Raw genomic sequence first — 19,229 nt, forward strand, 5'->3', positions numbered from 1 at the left:
TATGTTTATTTACCACGGGGCAGAAGGACAGCAGCACAGTGCCCCATCCCTGGAAGTGTTCCAGACCAGGGTAGATGTATTATAGCAAGTGGAAGTGATGCCTCCTAAGGCATCAGAAGAGGTCCCTGCCCATGGTAGGGGGTTGGAATGAGATGGTCTTTGAGGTCCCTTCCAACCCAAACCATTCTGGGATTGTAAGACTTGTTTGTGGATCCCAGTTATCAGGGCTAGGGTCACTGAGAGTCCCGTGGTGTGGAGTTGAGTCTCTGCCCTGTGATCCACTGCATAACACAGATTCTCTGAGCTGGTTCTCAATCTGCATCCTGCCAAGTGGTGAAGATTCATGTAGTTGTAGTAATTGCTTTTGGGACTCACCAAACCCTTTCTCTCATCCCATCTTATTCAAGAGTAGTCTGCACACCTTTTGCTTTAGGGGTTAAAGTTACATTGCCAAACACCGTTTTAGGAATTGGCAGACAAAGCCAGCTATTTTCAGCACCTTCTTTTAAGCATTGACGCTGTTGGAGACAGAATATAAGACAAAATAAGATAATTTACTCCTCCAGTGTGGTAATTCTTGTGTTATTAATCAATCTTACCTATAATTGTGTTTTTCTAGGCAGCACAATTCAATATGGTATGTACTTGCGTTAATTAATTTTGGCTCATGGAAAGAGCAGGTTTTAATTACAAAACACTTTTTCTAATGCATCACATTTTCAGAGAACAGGAAATTTATCAAGTTGTTTTTAAACCCTGTCTCTTGGAAGCTAAAAAGGCCTTGTGTGACATGTAAGTGCACTGCAAGGCTAATGTGTGTACACTTAATGGCAGGAAGGAAGGAAAGTCTAGAAAAGCAGTTAGAAAGGAAGAGGAGTAGATTCTGCAGCATGTTTGACATTTGGTGCACTTTATAGAGAGGACTTTAAATGCACAAGAGGGAAACCTGCCATGGCAGCTGCATTCCTTCTTTCACAAAGCCTCCCAGCAGTTTGGAAAGATGAAGATGGATAATCTGAGGTCTCCAAGACTGAAGAATCTGGTCAGAGAATGCAGTGGGAGTTTGCTGTCATGTTTCTGCTGAGGATTTCCTGAGCAGAAGCCTGTGACACACAAATGTATGATTTAGCTTTCACATGGTGTGAAAGCTAAATCATACATTTCTAAGCAATGGCTGTTCTGGGTGAGACAATTATACACTGAAAAATGAGTCACATTTTACTGAAAGTGCTGAGCTTTCTGCTCAGCAGAGGTGTCCCAAACTCTGGATGGATGTGAGGGAGAGTCAGTGTGCTTTAGCTCAGGGTATCCCATGAAGTCAGTGGTTAATACAGAAAGTCCTCAGGATCTGTTTGTGCCAAGTTCCTGCTTTCTGGGAAGACTGACAGAGCACTTCTAAAATGGGCAATTGTGCAACTCAGTCCTTTGGAATGAGCCAGTGGACTTCAGACCACGTGATTTTCATTTGCTCCTGGCCACTTGTGTGGTTTTATCTGACAGAAGGTCTCTTGCAGGCTCTCCTGTGGTGCCAGAGCCATCGGGAAGGGTGCGGGTGCTGTCTGGAGGCAGACAGCTCCAGGTTGCAGTTGCTGACAGGTCTGATGCTGCATCTTACACCTGTATTGCTTCAAACGTGGCTGGGAGTGCCACCAAAGAGTACAGCCTGCAAGTGTACAGTAAGTGCCAGGAAAACTCTGATCACAGTTCACCAGTTCTTCAGTAATGTTATGGGAGTGTGAGCAGGGCAGTGACGTTGAGCTCCAGGATCTCCAGAGATGGAGTGATGGCTGGAGGACAATTTAGAGGTAGTTCAAGGAGAGTGTTAAGTCATTAAAATTCTGGCAGTTTGGACTTGTAGCTGACCAAGACATTGCATATCCCTGTTGAAAGTGCACAATCCAGGGATGTAACCCCTTTAGTCTTGTCCCCAAACTGCAGTAGTGATGACAACAGACTGAACCCAGATTTCCCTTCATTCCCTTAGACTTTACTGTATTTTTGTCAGGAATAAACGGAGATATTTTTAAACAATCCCACAGAGAAGAAAATCTTCCAAAATCTGTAGGGATTGACAGTGTTGGGGCAGTCTCCTTTAATTTTTTCTCTTGTGTGCATTTTAAAAATTGCATGTAAGTTCACATTTTAAAAAACATTTTTACTTTATGCAGTGGGGGAGGGGGAAAGGAGTTGCTTGGTCTTTTGCTGGCCCTGCTGCTCTGGAAAGTTGACTGTTACTCTGCTCAGCAGCAGGTGAAGATTCTGAAGTGCAGCTTCCAGTTGACTCCTACGCTGTGTCCCCTGTTCTTCCCTAGCTCGACCAACTATATCCAACAGCGGTCCCCACCCGTCAGAGGTCGTTGTCACTCAGGGAAGCGAAATATCCCTGGAGTGCGAGGCTCAGGGCATTCCCGAGCCGGCAGTGACGTGGCTGAAGGACGGGCGGGCGCTGGGCGGTGGCAGGGACATGGCGGTGCTGGCCGGGGGCCGTGTCCTGCGGCTGGAGCGTGTCCAGGTGTCTGACACTGGCCGCTACGTCTGCGTGGCCACCAACACCGCCGGGCTGGCTGACAGGAAATACGACCTCAGCGTCCACGGTGAGTGGGGACCGCCTGGGGCATGTGGAAGTTCACCCCTGGGTGGCCAAGCAATGGTGTGGAGCTCAGTCCACCTCCTGGGTCTGCTGCAGGGGATGCAGCTGCAGTTGCAAAGTTAGGAAAGCTCAAGTCCAAGTTTATAACTCCTGAATATTTTAAAATCATACCTCTCTGTTAATATCAACCCACTCGCAGTTGCTTCATCGCCCAAGACAACCGGGATATGGTACAATTTTACATGATATTGGGGTGAGTGTCATGGTGGGAAATACTGTGTTGTTGGAGAGAGAAATTAAGGTTTAACCAAGACACCCGCTACTCGCCCTCAGTAAACTAATATTTGGGTGACACAATGTTTTGTGAGCAAAATGCATTTGTATTTGCCCTGAAGTATGGCTTTTCCTTACTCTTTGCTGTAGTTCCCCCAAGTATTGGTGGTTACCTGCAGCTGCCTGAAAACATCAGCATTGTGGAGAAGAATCCCATCTCCCTGGTTTGTGAAGCCTCAGGAATCCCCTTGCCAGCAATAACGTGGCTCAAGAATGGGTTGCCCATCAGCTTGAACAGCTCGGTGCGAATCCTCTCAGGTACAGAAGCTGGAGGGCAGATGGCAACATCTCATTTTGTCATGCCCAGAAATACACTCCGTTAGCTCTCCTATTTATTTTTCTCCACCTCTTCCTATTCACAGTTGTTTTACCATTTAAAGAGGAAAAATCTTTGAAAGAACAAATGACAAAAACCAAAGCATATCTTCAATTTCTATGGGTCTGTATATGAAACCAAAGGGAGCCTCAGAGATGAGTGCATGTAAAGCATTTCTGGCTGTGTTGTTTCTTTGACCTTGGGTTTGCCACTAGCAAGTAGAAATCTCGTGACATTAAGTTTTTATGGAGTTTCTAATACTCTGTGATAGCCACCGTGCAAAGCCTGCATCATGAACTTAGGAAAACTATCAGACAGGTATGATAGTTTGTGGTGTTTGCTGCCTAACAAGCATAAAACGGTGACACAGGTAAAGAGCTGGAAGATGTTTAAGAGCTCAGCTAAGACTGCATTTGAAGCTGATAAGCTTCAGGATATTTTAATCAGTGCAGCTTTTAACGTTACAGATAGTCCTGTCCTCTGCTTTCCCATTTTTGCGTATAGCATGTGGAAAAAGGAGTGGGTGTGTGATTATTTCCCAATATGAACCTGGCTCTTGGAGCTGCTGTGCGTTCCTTTCTGTGTCAAGCTGCCATCAACAAAAATAACATCTTCTGGGCTTGATGGTTTCTGTCCTGTCTATTTCTTTCTACACCCACACTAATCTCACCTCCCGGATCGCTGAGTTGGGAAGGAAGAGACAAAAAGATGTTTATTGTCTCTGGATGTTGGCTGTGTGGGAGGAGAAACATGCCTGGACTTGGGGCTTTGTTTTCCCCCAAACTTTGTGCTTCAGAAAGCTACACATTGTGGTAGTGAACTGTAACCAACATGGCACTTGGACCTTTATTTGTGCTTGTACAGCTGTAAAAAACAACAACAACAACAATCCTCCTCTAATTTTGGAGTTTAATACTTTGCCAAAGCAAAATTTTGGTTCTGTTGATTGAAAACATACTTGGCATTGCAGATAATTTCAGTGTGTGGACACACTGCTGGCAGCTTTTAGTCAGTTAATTCAGGTCATGGAATCACAGAATGTCCTGAGCTGGAAGGGACCCACAAGGACCATCCAGTCCAACTCCTGGCCCTGCACAGGACACCCCAACAACCCCACCCAGTGCCTGAGAGCATTGTCCAGATACTGATGTTTGCTTTTGATGATCCTTCCTGCATATCTTCTAGGAAAAATAAAAAAAATCCAGTGTACCCCACCTGCTTCCCATGCAACCTGTGCCCGAAGCTGCACATTGGCTTTAGGAAGGAGAAGAGCTTTTGTTTAGCCAAATGTAGAAGATCTGTCCTGCCTCAGCACTGGAGGCCTGGGTGTGCTCTGGTGTGTGATGCCAGGGAAGGTCACAGTGTTCGGCAGGCAGGTTTCTGCTTCTGTTTTGGCCTTGTGCAGGGGTGGATGGGAGAAGGGATCAGGGAGACACGAGGCTGGAAGACCTGGGCCTCCCTCAGTCTCCCAGTGCTCCCTCCAGCAGGCAGGATTCTGTGGGCAGAGGCACATCCAGTAACCAGCTCAGCACTTTGTTCCTCCAAGTGCATGACCAGGATCATCACTTTCTGGGCTATGTCCCAACAGCGATAGCCACAGGCAGGAGCTGCCCAGGGCAGATGTGGTGTGGGTTAGGGAATGGTTACTGATGGGAGAGCTGCTAACCAGAAACTAGGAAAAGCTGCAGGCTGGCTGCCTGGTTTCACATTCAAATGCTCCCTGATGTCATTTCTGCTGTTCCTCTGCCAAACAGCAAGGAAAGAGAAGTTACTCTGCTATGGCACAGCAGGGACATTCCTGGTCTTTGGTCACACATACTTGCAAATCTTCCTTTTAAATGAACGTGTCTGTGCAAAGGTGACCTGACAACTACAGAGTTTAGAGGAATCTGTTCTTTGAAACCATTGCATGTAAACCAGTGCTGTTATCAGCTGTTACTATTATTGATGGCACAATTAATGCAAATGCTAGAAGGGAGAAGTGGAATTTTATTCCTTATCTATACATGTGAAAATACCTTAAGGGTACTTATAAACAGCATGTTTATAAAACTAAGCTTATTTTTGTGTGTAGATGTGTACACACATAAAAAGCACTGATGAGGCATTATTAATTTTCCTGAATATTCATCTAGAATCTCAGTATAGCAAAGCACTCTTTGTGAGTGAAAACCCTGCTGTCTGAGGCACTGTGTGCTGTCCCAATTTCCTGCCCAGAAGTGTGCGTTGCAAGCACAATGTTTCTGCCACATCCCAAGTGCTGATCCATGAGTCCCATGCAGGGGAGCAGGGGGTGTGTGCCCTGCCCAGCCCTGGGATAGTGCTGGTCAGAGCAGGACTCTGATGCTGTTTTGGCTGTCTCAGGGGGCCGGACGCTGCGGCTCAGCCCCGCGGGTGCGGCACACGAGGGACATTACACATGTGTGGTGACCAACGCCGCAGGGGAGGCCAGGAAGGACTTCCACCTCTCTGTCCTGGGTGAGTACCTGCTCGGGTTTGGGGCAGCACAAGAGAGGGGTTTGGACAGTAAGGGGGAGGGCATTCTGTATACTTTGCTGGTATTTAAAAAAAATATTATGCTGAAACATATGTCCTTAGGGAAAAAAAACAAGTGAATTTGATACCACAAAAAATCAGGTTGTAAAGAGAAGCTTCTTCTACATGGAATCATAGAAACCTGGAAGGGCTTAATTTGGAAGGGACCTTAAAGCCTGTCTCATTCTACCCCCCACCATGGGCACCACTATCCTAGGTTGGTCCAAGCCCTGTCCAGCTTGGCCTTGGGCGCTTTCAGTGATGGCACCCTGTGCCAGGGCCTCCCCACCCTCACAGGGAAGGATTCCTTCCCAATATCCCATCTATCTCTGGCCTCTGGCAGTAGGAAGCGATTCCCCCTTGTTCTGTCCCTCCAGGCCCTTGTCCAAAGTCCCTCCCAGCTCTCTTGGAGCCTGTTTAGGTGCTGGAAGGGGCTTCAAAGTCTCCTCAGAGCTTTCTCTTCTCCAGGATCAGCAATCCAAACTTCAATACAGTGGAAACCTTCAGTCAGCAGAGCCTTTGGTATGATAAAGGATATAAACCAGTGTGGAAGGGGGTGATCCTGCTGATGTACTTACACCAGAAGTTGTCCAGCAGGCTCTTTAGATGCTACTTGGAACCATTAATGTGTTTTTTTATTACATTGCTTAGTTTTGCAAACTGGTATTCTCCCCAGAAAACACTACTTTTCAGTTTAGTAACTGCCATTTTTATCAATAACTATCAGGCCTGGCACAGTGCAGGATTTCTCACAGCATTTCTGTGTAGAATTTTGTTCTAAGTTTCCTTTCTCTGAGGTGCTGAGCACCCTCATCCTCCCTTGTCTTCAGCTGACTTGGGCATATTCAGCCTGTAAGTGATAACTCCCATTCAAGTCAGTTCATGTTTATTTGATGAGCTCATGGAAGTGTGAGTGTGGTAGGATGGAAGAGATGGATAAACACTGGAAAGCATTCATTGTCTGACTGTTTTCTTTGGAGGGTTTTAGTAGCAGGGTGTTCTTGAGAGTTCTGGGAATCTCTATTGCATAGGCTTTGTTTGCCTTGAAGAAAAATGCTCAATGGAGCTGAATTCAAGTGGAAAATTCCATTGTTCAGTCTTCTCTTCCCTCCCCCCAGTAATTTCTTTGTCTTTCTAGAGGAAAGTTGCTGGAATCCCCATTCATCCCCTGACAGTGGCACAGAATCCTCACCAGTCACTGTCAGTGGGAACTGTACACAGACATGCCAGGGTTTCTCTGGGTTATTGTAGGAGGCACAGCAGTTTGCAGGCAGAGCTTGGTGTAATAAGCACAATATTTATGTATTTATATATTTGAAAAGGGTTTGGTGTGGCTTTGCCATATTTTTGAAATTAAGATGTGTTGACAACTTACTGTACTATTTTGGGGTCAAAGCGATGAGTTGCTGTCTTTGTTTATGAATAGTAGTAACTTTTGGCCTGACTTAAGTCCTGAACTTTATGATTTTAAGTTTTGTTTCCCCCCATCTGTTTCCTTTACTCCAGTTTGAACCCTTCATTAGTTACCACAAATCTGATGTAACATTCTTGTCACTGTTGACAATGAATTCTGCCTATTTCTGTGATTCTTACTTTTATAAAACGTTTGCTTCCAGCAGTGAGCTAGATTGCAAATAAGCTGCTAAATATATTTTAATTCCTTTCTTCTGAGGTCTTTTATCTAGGCTGAAAGTTTGCATTTTGCAGGATTATTAAAGCATAAATCTGGCTCCTTACTCTGACATTTTTGTTAAAAAACTTCCTGTATCTCCTGGAGATGGAGCTGCTTTCTGATAACTACAGGTCTCCTTTTCAGCCTGTTGCACTCCATGCCTGCTTTGACTTGTAGTGCCAGTTTCTTTTGGCCTGATCTACAAATGCCTCTACTTTGAAAGAAATAATGGATCACAGCTCTTAACCACCACAGCTACTCCCCAGCACCCTCATAACCTGCCCTCCTCATCCAAAAGCACAAGTTGACCAGGATTATTTGGAAACATGTCAGCCATGTCAGCCATACAGTAGGAGTTTCTTTGCGTTGGGTTGGCTGTCTGGGGCATGGGATAGGTATTTTAGGGGTTTTATCTTGTATTTCCCTAGAGAAATGTAGTTTGTACCACAGCAAGGTGCCTTTAGACCTATGTGGTGTGTTCATTCCCATATGGAATTAGCTGTATTTGCAGAGAACACTGACAGACCATGGCACAGCATCCACTTGTTGGGAATCGGTTGTATTGCTCTTGGTTTTTTATGGCAGTTACTGTGTAACCAAACACAAACAATGGTGAGTTTGTTTTCCTAATCCTGTGTTCCTGGGCTCATCCCTCCTAGCAGGATCATCAAGCAGCCTGTTGTATTTCAGTGTTGCAAGGAATCCATGCTGATGTTTTCTCCTTGCCTGTTGCAGTGCCTCCAGGGATTGTGGGGGAAAATACACTGGAAGATGTGAAGGTGAAAGAGAAGCATGGAGTTACCCTGACGTGTGAGGTGACAGGTAAAAGAACAGTTTATGATTTACTTTTGCTCATCAAAGCCATGGTGAGATCACTACTTGTGCTGCACAGAGTGTTTTTAATGGGATTTCAGTTCAGTGGGATTTTTAAATCTAAGATTTAACTGTGGTGCTTAGAGCAGGACTGAGCACTCCTTGTAAAGGTTGGATGAGATGAACCAAGAGGGATGTTGCTGTGATATTTCTTCTCCAAAGGCCTGTGGAATTTCAGAGGAGGTGTACATCCCTTCAGGAGGTTCAGAGACTTCAGAATGCATATTCCAAAACCTCCCCCCACAGGATGTGCTTGAAAAGCACACCTGAAGCTGTATTTTCCTGTTTCTCAGAAATCTTGATATATCCTAGAGGTTATGCACCAGCTCATGTTTGCCATTTTCCCAACTCCATCAAGGGAACCCTGTGCCGCAGGTCACGTGGCTGAAGGATGGGCAGGCTCTGGCTGAGGCTGAGGATCCCAGGATCGTGTCCAGCGGGCGATCCCTGCAGATCTCCGAGGTGCAGCTCCCAGACACGGGCCGGTACACGTGTCTGGCGTCCAATGCTGCTGGGGACAGGAGCAAAACCTACAGCCTCAACGTGCTTGGTGAGCAGCTGGGCTGCCTCTGCCAGAGGAACAGGCAGTTTGGGGAGAAAGGGAGTCTCGCTGGAATTCTGTAGGGCTTTATTGACAGCAAGGCACAAGTTGCCTATGATTAGAATGTTACCTCTTAGTAATTGATAAGTGATAGCGGTTTAATAGAAACACCAGTGCTGTGCTTTAGACAACAGAGCTGGAACACAGGAAACCATAACGGGATGTCGTCCTTATGGAATGGGTGGGACAGCGCTTTATTTTATTGTGATTCAAGGAGGGAGCATCTGAAGAGCATTTCAGATTGTGATCTCTTCAGAAAAGCTGAAACCATCTGCACTTCTCATTTTGTTTTGTTTAATTTTCCATGAGGGTTATTGCACAATGAAGTGCAAACAATGGCAAGTTTGTTTTCCACAGCCTTGTTTCCTAGGCCCATCCCTCCTTCCAAGACCATCAAGCAGCAGCTCTGCTCAAGGAGTGGTGGCTGGATTCCTGGGAACCTGTGCTTGACAAAGGCATGGGTGGGAGTGAATTCCACTGATTTGGGATCACTGCTGACTTCAGAACAAGACATGAGACCAGCTGAATGTTGTCTGGGTCTGGGTTTGGGTGCTCCTTGTAGGAATGCCTCCCAGCTAGCTGACGCTGCAGCCAGATTCCTAGACTGAACAGGGACCAGAAAATAGGCTTTTCAGAGAGGGACTTTCCTCCCTGTGGTTACTGATTTTGTTGTTCCCAGTGGCTCCAAGCATTGTGGGAGCAGACAGCCAAGGAAATGCAGAGGATGTCACCGTTATCCTCAACAGCCCCACCTCGCTGGTCTGTGAAGCTTATTCCTACCCCCCAGCCACCATCACCTGGCTGAAAGATGGGATTCCCTTAGAGTCCAGCAGAAACATCCGCATTCTGCCAGGTAAACTCTGCTCTTATTGAGATATAACACCTAATTCTTTCATTGCGTATTTTTCTGTTACAGACTTCTTTAAAAAAATCAAAGGATATATTTCTGTTAAGTGCAATGCACTGGCACAGGGTGCCCAGAGAAGCTGTGGCTGCCCCTGGATCCCTGGAAGTGTCCAAGGCTGGGCTGGACAGGGCTTGGAGCAAGCTGGGCTAGTGGAAGGTGTCCCTGCCCATGGCAGGGGGTTGGGCCTTCATGGGCTTTAAGTTCCTTTCAACCCAAACCATCCTGGCATTCTCTGTACTTCTCTAGCACTTCCCATTCCAATATTTTTAAGTGCTTCACAGTTAACTGATTGTTGATTTATGTTTTATTATGTATTTATCCTTTTGTACCATCAAACGATGTGATGGGAAAATTCATGTGAGTTAATGATGAATATAAATTACTTGCAATTAATTGTGGAAATTAGATGGAGAGAGAGATAAATTAGGAAAGAGAATGATGTGGGATTTTTCTAGGTCATTAGAAGTTTGCCGTTTTTAGTTAGTAGAATAACTTTTTCCACCTCCACAGGTACTAGGGAAATGGGAACAAGCTTCAGAGCGAACACTGGAGTACTGTAGATGTACAAGTACCTTGCCTTGTTAACTGCAAGTGTTCAGAGAAAAAATAAATCCTGGCTAAATATCTTCAAGAAACTCCCTGCACAAATTTCTTGATGAAATTTCTTAACAAATTTCCCAAGAATCCATAAGCAACAGGAGTTGTGATCCACAGCACCGCCATGAATCATGCACTCATTTGTTACATGTGGTAGTAAGCAGTCAGGTTTTCTGCTCTTCTCAGGGCAGATTTTGGACCAAAGAGTTGGAAATATGCTGCAGGAAGTATTTAAATAACTGGGAAGCAAGAGTATGGTGTGGGTGCTATTAAAGGTTGGTGTCTTTGGCAGGTGGGCGGACCCTGCAGATCCTGAATGCCCAGCAGGACAGCGCTGGAAGATACACCTGCATAGCCACAAACGAGGCTGGGAGGGCTCTGAGGCACTATGAAGTGAAAGTCTACAGTATGGCAATGCTTTCAGTCTTTGAAATTTGTTTTTATTTTGCGTTCTTCCATTTCCCCACTGCAGTGTTGTCTGTCCTGGTGAATACAAGGTTTCCTATTAATGGCTTTGCTGAGCAAACAGCTGCATTAGCTCCTGGCATTGGTGGAGGAAAGACACCAGGAAAGTTGATTGTTGCATCCTTTGCAATGCTACAGTTGTGCTAAAAGTCTTCCTATCACCCAGGGGAGGACATTTTAGAAACACTGAAGTCCAGTTTCCTCTGAAATCCTTCTTTTGGTGCTGATTTTCAAGTCAAATGAATGCAGCATTTGACTGACAAGGGGAGATGTGAGCAGAGAATCTCTTGAGCACAGAAACCACTTTAGAAAAACAGGAGGGGGCCTCTAACATCTAGTGGGACACTTTCTTGAGGAAGGTAAAACAGGAGGATACTATTTTTATATCCTTCCATAAAATTCCATATGCACAAATGTTTTCCCATTCAAGTCTTCCCAACAGCACATTGTTATTTGAGCATCTGTACCTAAATACTCAATTTTAATGCTCAAACTCTTCATTATGGGCTCAATCAAGCATGATTTTTACCTTTTTTTTTAATTTCCCAGTCTGATTTGGAATTGGTTTGCTCCCTTACAGCAATCACACTGTTATTTAATTACACTAAATCCCTAAATAAGGCCCCACTGGATTTGGAATAACGAGAAGATATCTAAAGAGTTCATTACTGATGTGTGGCTATGTGGGAACCTAACGTCCTCCACCCCCCAGTGCCATTGCAACTGTCAGTTATTAGGATACCATTAGTATTAGGGGAGAATTTAAAAATTCCCAGTGGAAAAAAAGCATGGAAAATGCTCTGAAAGCATTTTACATAATTTCAAAAATATTGTGAGACCAAGCAGGGGGGTAGCTGAAGGATTTTGAAACATTCTATTTTCCTTCTGATTCAGAAAGAAACAGGATTTTGCAACACTGGGATTTCAGTGGGGTGGAAATGTTGGGTTTTGACCAGCTACTCTGAGTGTGGACTTGGGATCAAACATATGTTTCTGGGAATATTGGTTTCCATTAAAAAGTTCTTTAATGACTACAATACCCTGAACTTTATAGAATTGAAGCCAGGCATGTAATAATGAAGTGCTGTAGTTAGGTAGGGCTGTAGTCCGGTTTGCATGTTTAAAAGTGTTGAACACAGTTTTGTATATTTTTGTACATAATAACTGTACTAGAAATGGCTAAAAATACACATACATATAAAAAAGTAATAATTTGGCTGTGGGCAAGAGGCAGTTTATTGGGGGAATGCACTTGCTTTCCCTGACATTATCATCCAGGATCTCCTTTATTCCAGCTAAGGTTGAAATGCTGCAGCAGGCAGTAAGCCATGACAGTCTCTCCCCTCTCTGCCTTTGTCTGTGTGCAGTTCCACCCACCATTGCCAAAGGGGATGTCTCAGGGACGGGGCTGTCCCCCAAGGAGGTGAAGATCAAAGTGAACCACAGCCTGACCCTGGAGTGTGAAGCTCACGCCATTCCTGCCGCTGCCATCAGCTGGTACAAGGATGGACAGGCCAGTCACAAACTCAGTTCCTTCCTCTTAGGGGATGTGGGACAGGGACAGCTCTGTGTTCCCTGTTCCTGGAAATAGCATCTGTGCAGGGCAGCAGGAGTCACCCTCACTCCCTGCTGCTGGCAGCATCACCCACCAGCAACTTGGGGTGTTTGCTGGCACCCAGACCTCTGCAAATCGACATCCTGGCTTTTGGTGGGTGCTTGGCAGTGCGTGAGAGGCCAGAGCTGGAGCTTCCAAGCCTGGCACTGGCCTGTGCTGTGAGAGGGTGTGCCCTTCCTGGCAGGAGCATCCCATGGTGTGACCACAGGGCCTGTGGCTGTTGTGTAAAGCCCTCAAAGGCCCTGTTACAGATGGTCCCCTCAAGTGCTTCCCTTGCAGAAGTTGCAGAGCCTCCCCCTCGGTCCTGGCAGAGCTCACAAAGCCACAAGAGCATCTGGCCGCTCCGGGGGGGTGAGGCGTGAGTCCCGCCACACACAGCGCTCCATGGATCTGTCTGGAGAGCTCGGGAAAGGCAGGGCCACGGGGACACACAGCACAAGGAATGAATAAAAAAGGAGCTGTGGTACTCTTCTGTAAGAAAGGAGATCTGTTATCTCTTGCTTGAGCTGTTCCTGGTAGGGCACTCATCATGGAACAGCTCTTCCTGGATTTAATGAGTGTGCGGGAATAACCTGGATGATCAGCCTCTGGCTGTTTCAAGTGTGCCCTGCTGCTCTGGGATCCCTGGGAGTCCTGGTTCTATTGCCAAAGAAAAACTCAATTTGGGGAGTTAAGAGGTCCCCAAAGGCAGTGGTTGTGCACAGCTGGCTGCCACTGGCACAACAGCTGCTGCTCCTTAGGCTGCCCTGGGTGAAAGGCTCTAATTCCTGTCCATGGACTAAATTAATTGTCCCCTGCAGGCCAGGAGTTCAGTGCTGACTCCCAAATCATGGAAGCATGGGCTCATGGCATGGTTTGGGTTATCAAAGCCCATCCAGTTCCACCCCTGCCATGGGCAGGGACACCTCCCACTAGACCAGGCTGCTGATGTAGATGAGCACATCTAATGTGTTCTGGATTTCTGGATTCACTGCTGACACAGAGGCTGTGTCACTGCAGCCTCTGCTGTCACATGTGAGCCGCATTCTGGCACAGGAACGTCTAATCCTGTGCTGCTGCTCTGTCCATTCTGTGTTCTTGTCCTTGCTGAGCAGCAGATCTGTAGGTTGGGTTAGATACATTTGTTCACCTCACGGAAAGCTGGTAGTTTTCCGTGTACTGGAAGCTTGGCCAGCGAGTTCAAGGATTGGATCAGCCTGAGTGGATCCAATGTCACAAGAGCCCTGGCCTGATGGGGATGGCATTGCTCCCCTCAGCAGCATCCTGGGGCTAGGAGTGATGGAAAATCACATCCTTGAGGAGACCAGCCACCACGATCAGAAGGATGAAGATGCAGAGTTTCTGACAACCGTGAAAAGAAAATTGTCTCCAGGAACTTGGAGCTTGATTGAGTTTACTCATATTACTCCCACGAATCTGGCTATTTCTAGTGTGTGTTTTGCTGAGTATTAATTTTCATTTGAATTGACATTGCAGCCACTGCAGGGAGATGAGCATGTCCTGATCCAGGGCAGCGGCCACACCCTGCACATCAAGGAGGCCCAGGTGTCAGACACAGGGCGCTACACTTGTCTGGCCTCCAACATTGCTGGAGAGGATGAGCTGGAGTTTGATGTAAATATACAAGGTAAAAGGGTAACAAAACTCTCTTGGTAGCCTGCTTTTCTAGTATTCTGGGATGTTGGAATTAGTAATTTTATGCCCTTTATGCTTGTGTGGTCAAACCCAATGCTTTTGTGTTTTGTGTGGCTTTGATTTCAGGGTTATTTTGCTTGTCACTGACATGCAGTATTTGATTATTCTTTTATATGTTGTGTTTCTGAAGTCAGTGCTATGACGTAGCAACTCTGATCTTCCTCTAAATGCCATGAAAAATTTGAATTTATTTTAAACTAAGATATATTTTATTTTTCTGTTTTGAGTAGTATTTAGAGGCCCCAGACATAAGTATCTTGTTGGCCTACTGTGTGTAAATACAAGAAAACAATCATGAGTAATTTCTGAAAATTTAGACAAAATGAGAGCTTGAGTGAAACCAGATACCTCATTGTTTAAGTATTTTTGTTGATGAATACCCTGTGTGTTTGTTACCAGGTCATCTTACACTGTTATTTATTACTCTTCAAAAAATACTCAGTAAATTGCTCAATTGTTCATTCTAGAAGAACTAGATTTTTCCTGGGTAACTTAAAGTGGGGGGAGGGATTGACTGAATACACTTTATTTTTATTGTTGCTATTGAACATTACAATACCTTCTCATTTCTTGACTTTAAAACCAGCTATTTCTTCTGCAAAATGCTAACATTTTTCCTCTTCTTTGTTGTAGTTCCTCCTAGCTTCCAAAAGCCTTACAGGGAATGGGAAGCTGGGAACATGGTGGATGCAGAAGGAGGTGGAGAAAGTAAAGATGTGATTGTCAACAACCCCCTCTCACTGTACTGTGAGACCAACGCTGTTCCTCCCCCTGTGCTCACATGGTTTAAGGATGGGCATCCTCTGAGCTCCAGTGACAGAGTGCTCATCCTGCCAGGTGGGTGTTCAGCTGGCACTCTCTGGCCCTACATCGAGGTGATCAGATGGATGGAGCTCCTCTCCTCTCCTGGGAGGAAAGGCTGGGAGAGTTGGAATTGTTCGGCCTGGAGAAGAGAAGCTTCAGGGTGACCTCATTGTGGCCTTCCAGTGCCTGAAGGGGCCGACAGGAAAGATGGAGAGAGACAATTTACAAGGGGTGGAGGGACAGGACAAGGGGGAATGGATTCAAAAGAGAGTGGGTTTATATTGGATATTGGGAAGCAATTTTTGGCTATGAGGGTGGGGAGGCCCTGCCCAGAGAAGCTGTGGCTGCCCCTGGATCCCTGGAAGCGTCCAAGACCAGGCTGGACAGGGCTTGGAGCAAGCTGGGCTAGTGGAAGGTGTCCCTGCCATGGCAGGGGGTGGCACTGGATGGTCTATAAGGTCCCTTCCAACCCAAAGCATTCTATGATTCTGTGACTAAGAAATGGCCTTAGTGCTGGTATTTGTGTAGTAATGACACACTCCTCCCCTTCAGAACCCTTCTTTAATGTTCTTCTCAGACTTCGTTGGCTGGTTTCTCTCCAGTCCTTAGGCTTAAATTGTTTTCTTTAATTTAAGAAATAGTTGCTAAAATGGTGTGAATATTACCACTGAACTCCCACAGTGAATCATGGAATTGCAGAAGGATTTGGTTTGAAGGAATCACAAGGCCTATCTCATTCCACCCCCTGCCACAGGCAGGGACATGTTCCACTATCCCAGGTTGCTCCAAGCCTTGTCCAGCCTGGCCTTGGACACTTCCATGTGTTGCAAAATGAAATACAATGATACCTTCTCTCTGATGTGTTCCTGATTTATTTCCTCACTAAATTTGCTTTGACAAAAAGATAATTGGAGTAGAAAAGCCTCTTAACCAAGGAGTGAGGCATGGAAAACATGTTTGCAGCAGAAAAATGGCCATGATCTCCTACTTAAGCTCATGTGGGGAAGGGAAAGAGCTGCCTACAGTGATGAGTGTTGCTATGCAGAGGTGGTTTGGGATGGAGTGTTTAAAGGGCAGTGGTAAAAGCGTAACACCTGCTTGTCCATCTTGTTCATCTCTTGAGAGAGCAATGACAAACACTCCCAAAGTGTATTCCTAAGATGTCCTCTCCTTCTGAAGGTGTTTATATGGCTATGCTTTAATGAGGAATAGAGTGAAAAGTACCTCTAAAAGCCTCAGAAGTGAATCTTTTCAGTTTGGAACAGAATATTCTGTGCTTATATTTCCTTTTGCCTGTTAGTTCTGTGCCATCTTACTGAGAAATGTTTCTATTTTTGATAGAAGAATAATGCCTGGCTGCATATTGCTGCAGCATGTTCTTCCTTTATGTGGAATTAATTGCTCTTTTCTAGAATTTCAGTATGAGCATGGCTGCACTCCCAACTATCTGCTGGTGAAAAAAGTAGCTAGGAAATGAAACCCTTTAGTTACTTATGATTCAGACCAAATGCTGACCATTCATAAATTCGCTTGCTCAGGTCTCTGGTGGGATGTGGTGTGGAGATGATGGAGAGTGCTTGATGCTGTCTTGGACTTTTGCTTGCAGGAGGCCGGGTGCTGCAGATCGCGCGGGCACGGGCGGGGGACGCTGGCAGATACGCATGTGTGGCAGTCAACGAGGCGGGGCAGGACTCCATCCACTACGTCGTCCGAGTGCTCTGTGAGCTTCCCCTCTCCTCTGAGTGCTAAAAAAGGCTTCTGTAAAGTAACCAACCATTACTGCAGGAGTCCTTAGTGTTTTTAATGTTTATTTGTAAACTAGGCGTTAATGTGTTTAGGATGCTAGAGCTGTACAGCTGTACAGAGCTGTGTGATCCGAGTGTTGCTGTTGTAAGTTCAGTGTGTGTAGGTTATTATTACAGGAACTCAGTTGTGTTACACCTCTCACCATTCACCAGAAGGAAAAGCATATGTAAAAATCCAGCTTTTATCTTGGTATCTCTTGTTCTCTCTTCAGCTTTCCATTGAGACTTTCCTCTCTCTTTCCTTATTTTGGCCATCATTTTCCACAATACCTGCAGAACTCCCAAAGCCTGAAGGGAATTGAGGATTTAGATTAATGAATGCCTGCCCAACCATTTTGATGACTTTTTGTGTCTGTGGATGTACTCAATGTTTTAGCCTTGGGAAATACTTACTTCTTTACCTATATGACTGTGTTATACCACTGAAATACTGATTTATTGTTGCAAAGGGGTCCTGCCTTGGAAATCATCTTTTATTTTGATGGCAAAGAACACGGTAGAATAACTGGAAGATGGGTTTTCACCTCTCCTTCTCTCTGTGTGCTGTGAATAAGTGTAGTTCTGCTGCAGTCCTTGGAGTTATACTGAGTTGTTCCAGCTGAACTACTCATGGGATGGCTTTATCTTTCACTGGATTCACTGGAGATTTCACTCCTTCCTCCTGCAAACCCAGTCTAATCTCACAACCACCTGAGAGGTGCTGAGGGAGTGTTCTCCTCACCTTTGCTCCCTGCAGTTCCCCCATCCATCAGTGGGGCCGACGGGGACCTGCCTGAAGAGGTGACTGTGCTGGTGAGCAAGGAGGCAGCCATGGACTGCATTCCCAGCGGGAGCCCTTCCCCAAGGATCACCTGGCAGAAGGATGGCCAGCTCCTGGCAGAGGATGACAAACACATGTTTCTGTCCAATGGAAGGAAGTTACAGGTAGCTCATAGTGAAAAACTGGTTTTTGGCAGGAAAAAACTGTCTGGTTCTGCTGAGTAGGAGGTATTTTCTTTCTCCTACAAGGTGCTGCAAACATAAGGAGTTTTGTCCCTTGTTCCTGTCCCTCACCTGCTGCTTCTCACTCCCATGTAGTTTCCTCAGATCCAGCCATTTGTGGGATGATACTGTGAACCACATCAGTGAAATCACTTGCTTTAAAATATTATTGACTTTTTTTGAGAAAATAGTGAAAATAGTTCTGAAGAACTTCCCTTCCCACTGATGAATGAAATTGAATAAAACTATGAAAGCAGAGAGCTGGACTTAATCCTCTCCACTTGCTTCTTTGGCAGTGAGTTGTCTATATATTAGCTCCACAGCCATATTTTGTCTTTTTTTGCCTTAGATTTTGAATTCCCAAATAACAGATACTGGCAGGTATATCTGCATCGCAGAAAACATAGCTGGAAGTGCCAAGAAGTATTTTAACCTCAATGTTCACAGTAAGTACAGTCATCGATAACTTCTGTCTTTGTCAAATGCTGGTTTAGCTTGGCTGTGTTATTTTTAGCAGAGTGCTGAGACCCGCTCAGCTTCATTCATGTGAATCCTACTGGGTGTGATGGAGATTCTGACAGACCAGAACTCAAATATCAGTTTAAAGTACCTTGACAACACATGGCTCTTGATAACACGTGGCTTTAGCTCCTCAGGCGTGTTCCAGGAAGGTGGGAATTGTTATTGAGGCAGCCTGGTGTGGTGGCTGCGTTCTCCCTGGTAAGGGTTGCTGAGCCCTGGAATCATGAATTATAAGCAGGTTGGATTATAGTCTGTTTTGATACATTCAGAAAATGCATTTTTCAAAGAAATTAAAGATAGAAAATGTTAAACGAAGATACACATCTTGTAAAAGCTTGGCTTTTAGAAATGTGCCCTTTGAGGTTCCCGTCTGTTCTCTATTTTTGGTTTTCTTGTGGGGTTACAATAGGTTTAAAACAAATGTTGGCCTTAAGCATCAGAAGTCTAAACCAAATACAATCAAGACATTTTTCATAGAACAGTCTCCACCACCTTCCCTTCCCTCTCCTGATAATTTCAGAAAATCAGGACATTTCTAAGTAACATTTCAGAGTAAACCCAAACTTCCCCTTCTATTTCTGCCCACTTCCAGCTTTCCATCCTGAAGAGCAAAGAAGCGTCATTCCCACCAATTCCTCTGCACCATTCCATGTTTCAGCCTGCCAAGGAATACTGGCAGCTACATCTTTATCTGCTTTATCTGACAGAAAACAAGGGCTGTCCTTTGTCCCACCTAAAGACAGTACCAGGAATGTGAGGAATCAGCTTATTGCACACAGAATAATTGCATTTTTCCTTTATCACACACGCAGCAAATTTACCTACTACGTGGCACAGATTTATAGCACTTTTTGCCACTCAGCAATGCATTTAGCCAAAAATAGTGTTGTCATGGGAAGCATTTGCCCTGGAGTTGTT

The 19,229-nt window shown here is 45.3% G+C and overlaps 1 protein-coding gene across 1 annotated transcript in view; it reads left to right on the top strand.

Annotated features, from left to right (window-relative positions):
- HMCN1 (hemicentin 1) overlaps positions 1-19,229 on the top strand; it is a 173,542-nt gene that overhangs the window by 107,172 nt on the left and 47,141 nt on the right. The window contains 14 exon segments of the mRNA XM_039555766.1: positions 1,515-1,676; positions 2,313-2,594; positions 3,014-3,181; positions 5,604-5,717; positions 8,182-8,268; positions 8,678-8,869; positions 9,600-9,773; positions 10,717-10,830; positions 12,257-12,402; positions 13,981-14,131; positions 14,833-15,036; positions 16,610-16,723; positions 17,545-17,732; positions 18,139-18,235. Coding sequence (XP_039411700.1) covers positions 1,515-1,676; positions 2,313-2,594; positions 3,014-3,181; positions 5,604-5,717; positions 8,182-8,268; positions 8,678-8,869; positions 9,600-9,773; positions 10,717-10,830; positions 12,257-12,402; positions 13,981-14,131; positions 14,833-15,036; positions 16,610-16,723; positions 17,545-17,732; positions 18,139-18,235 — 2,193 coding nt within the window.

The sequence above is a fragment of the Corvus cornix genome, chromosome 8, assembly GCF_000738735.6.
Source record: "Corvus cornix cornix isolate S_Up_H32 chromosome 8, ASM73873v5, whole genome shotgun sequence".
In the NCBI taxonomy this organism is placed as follows: domain Eukaryota; kingdom Metazoa; phylum Chordata; class Aves; order Passeriformes; family Corvidae; genus Corvus; species Corvus cornix.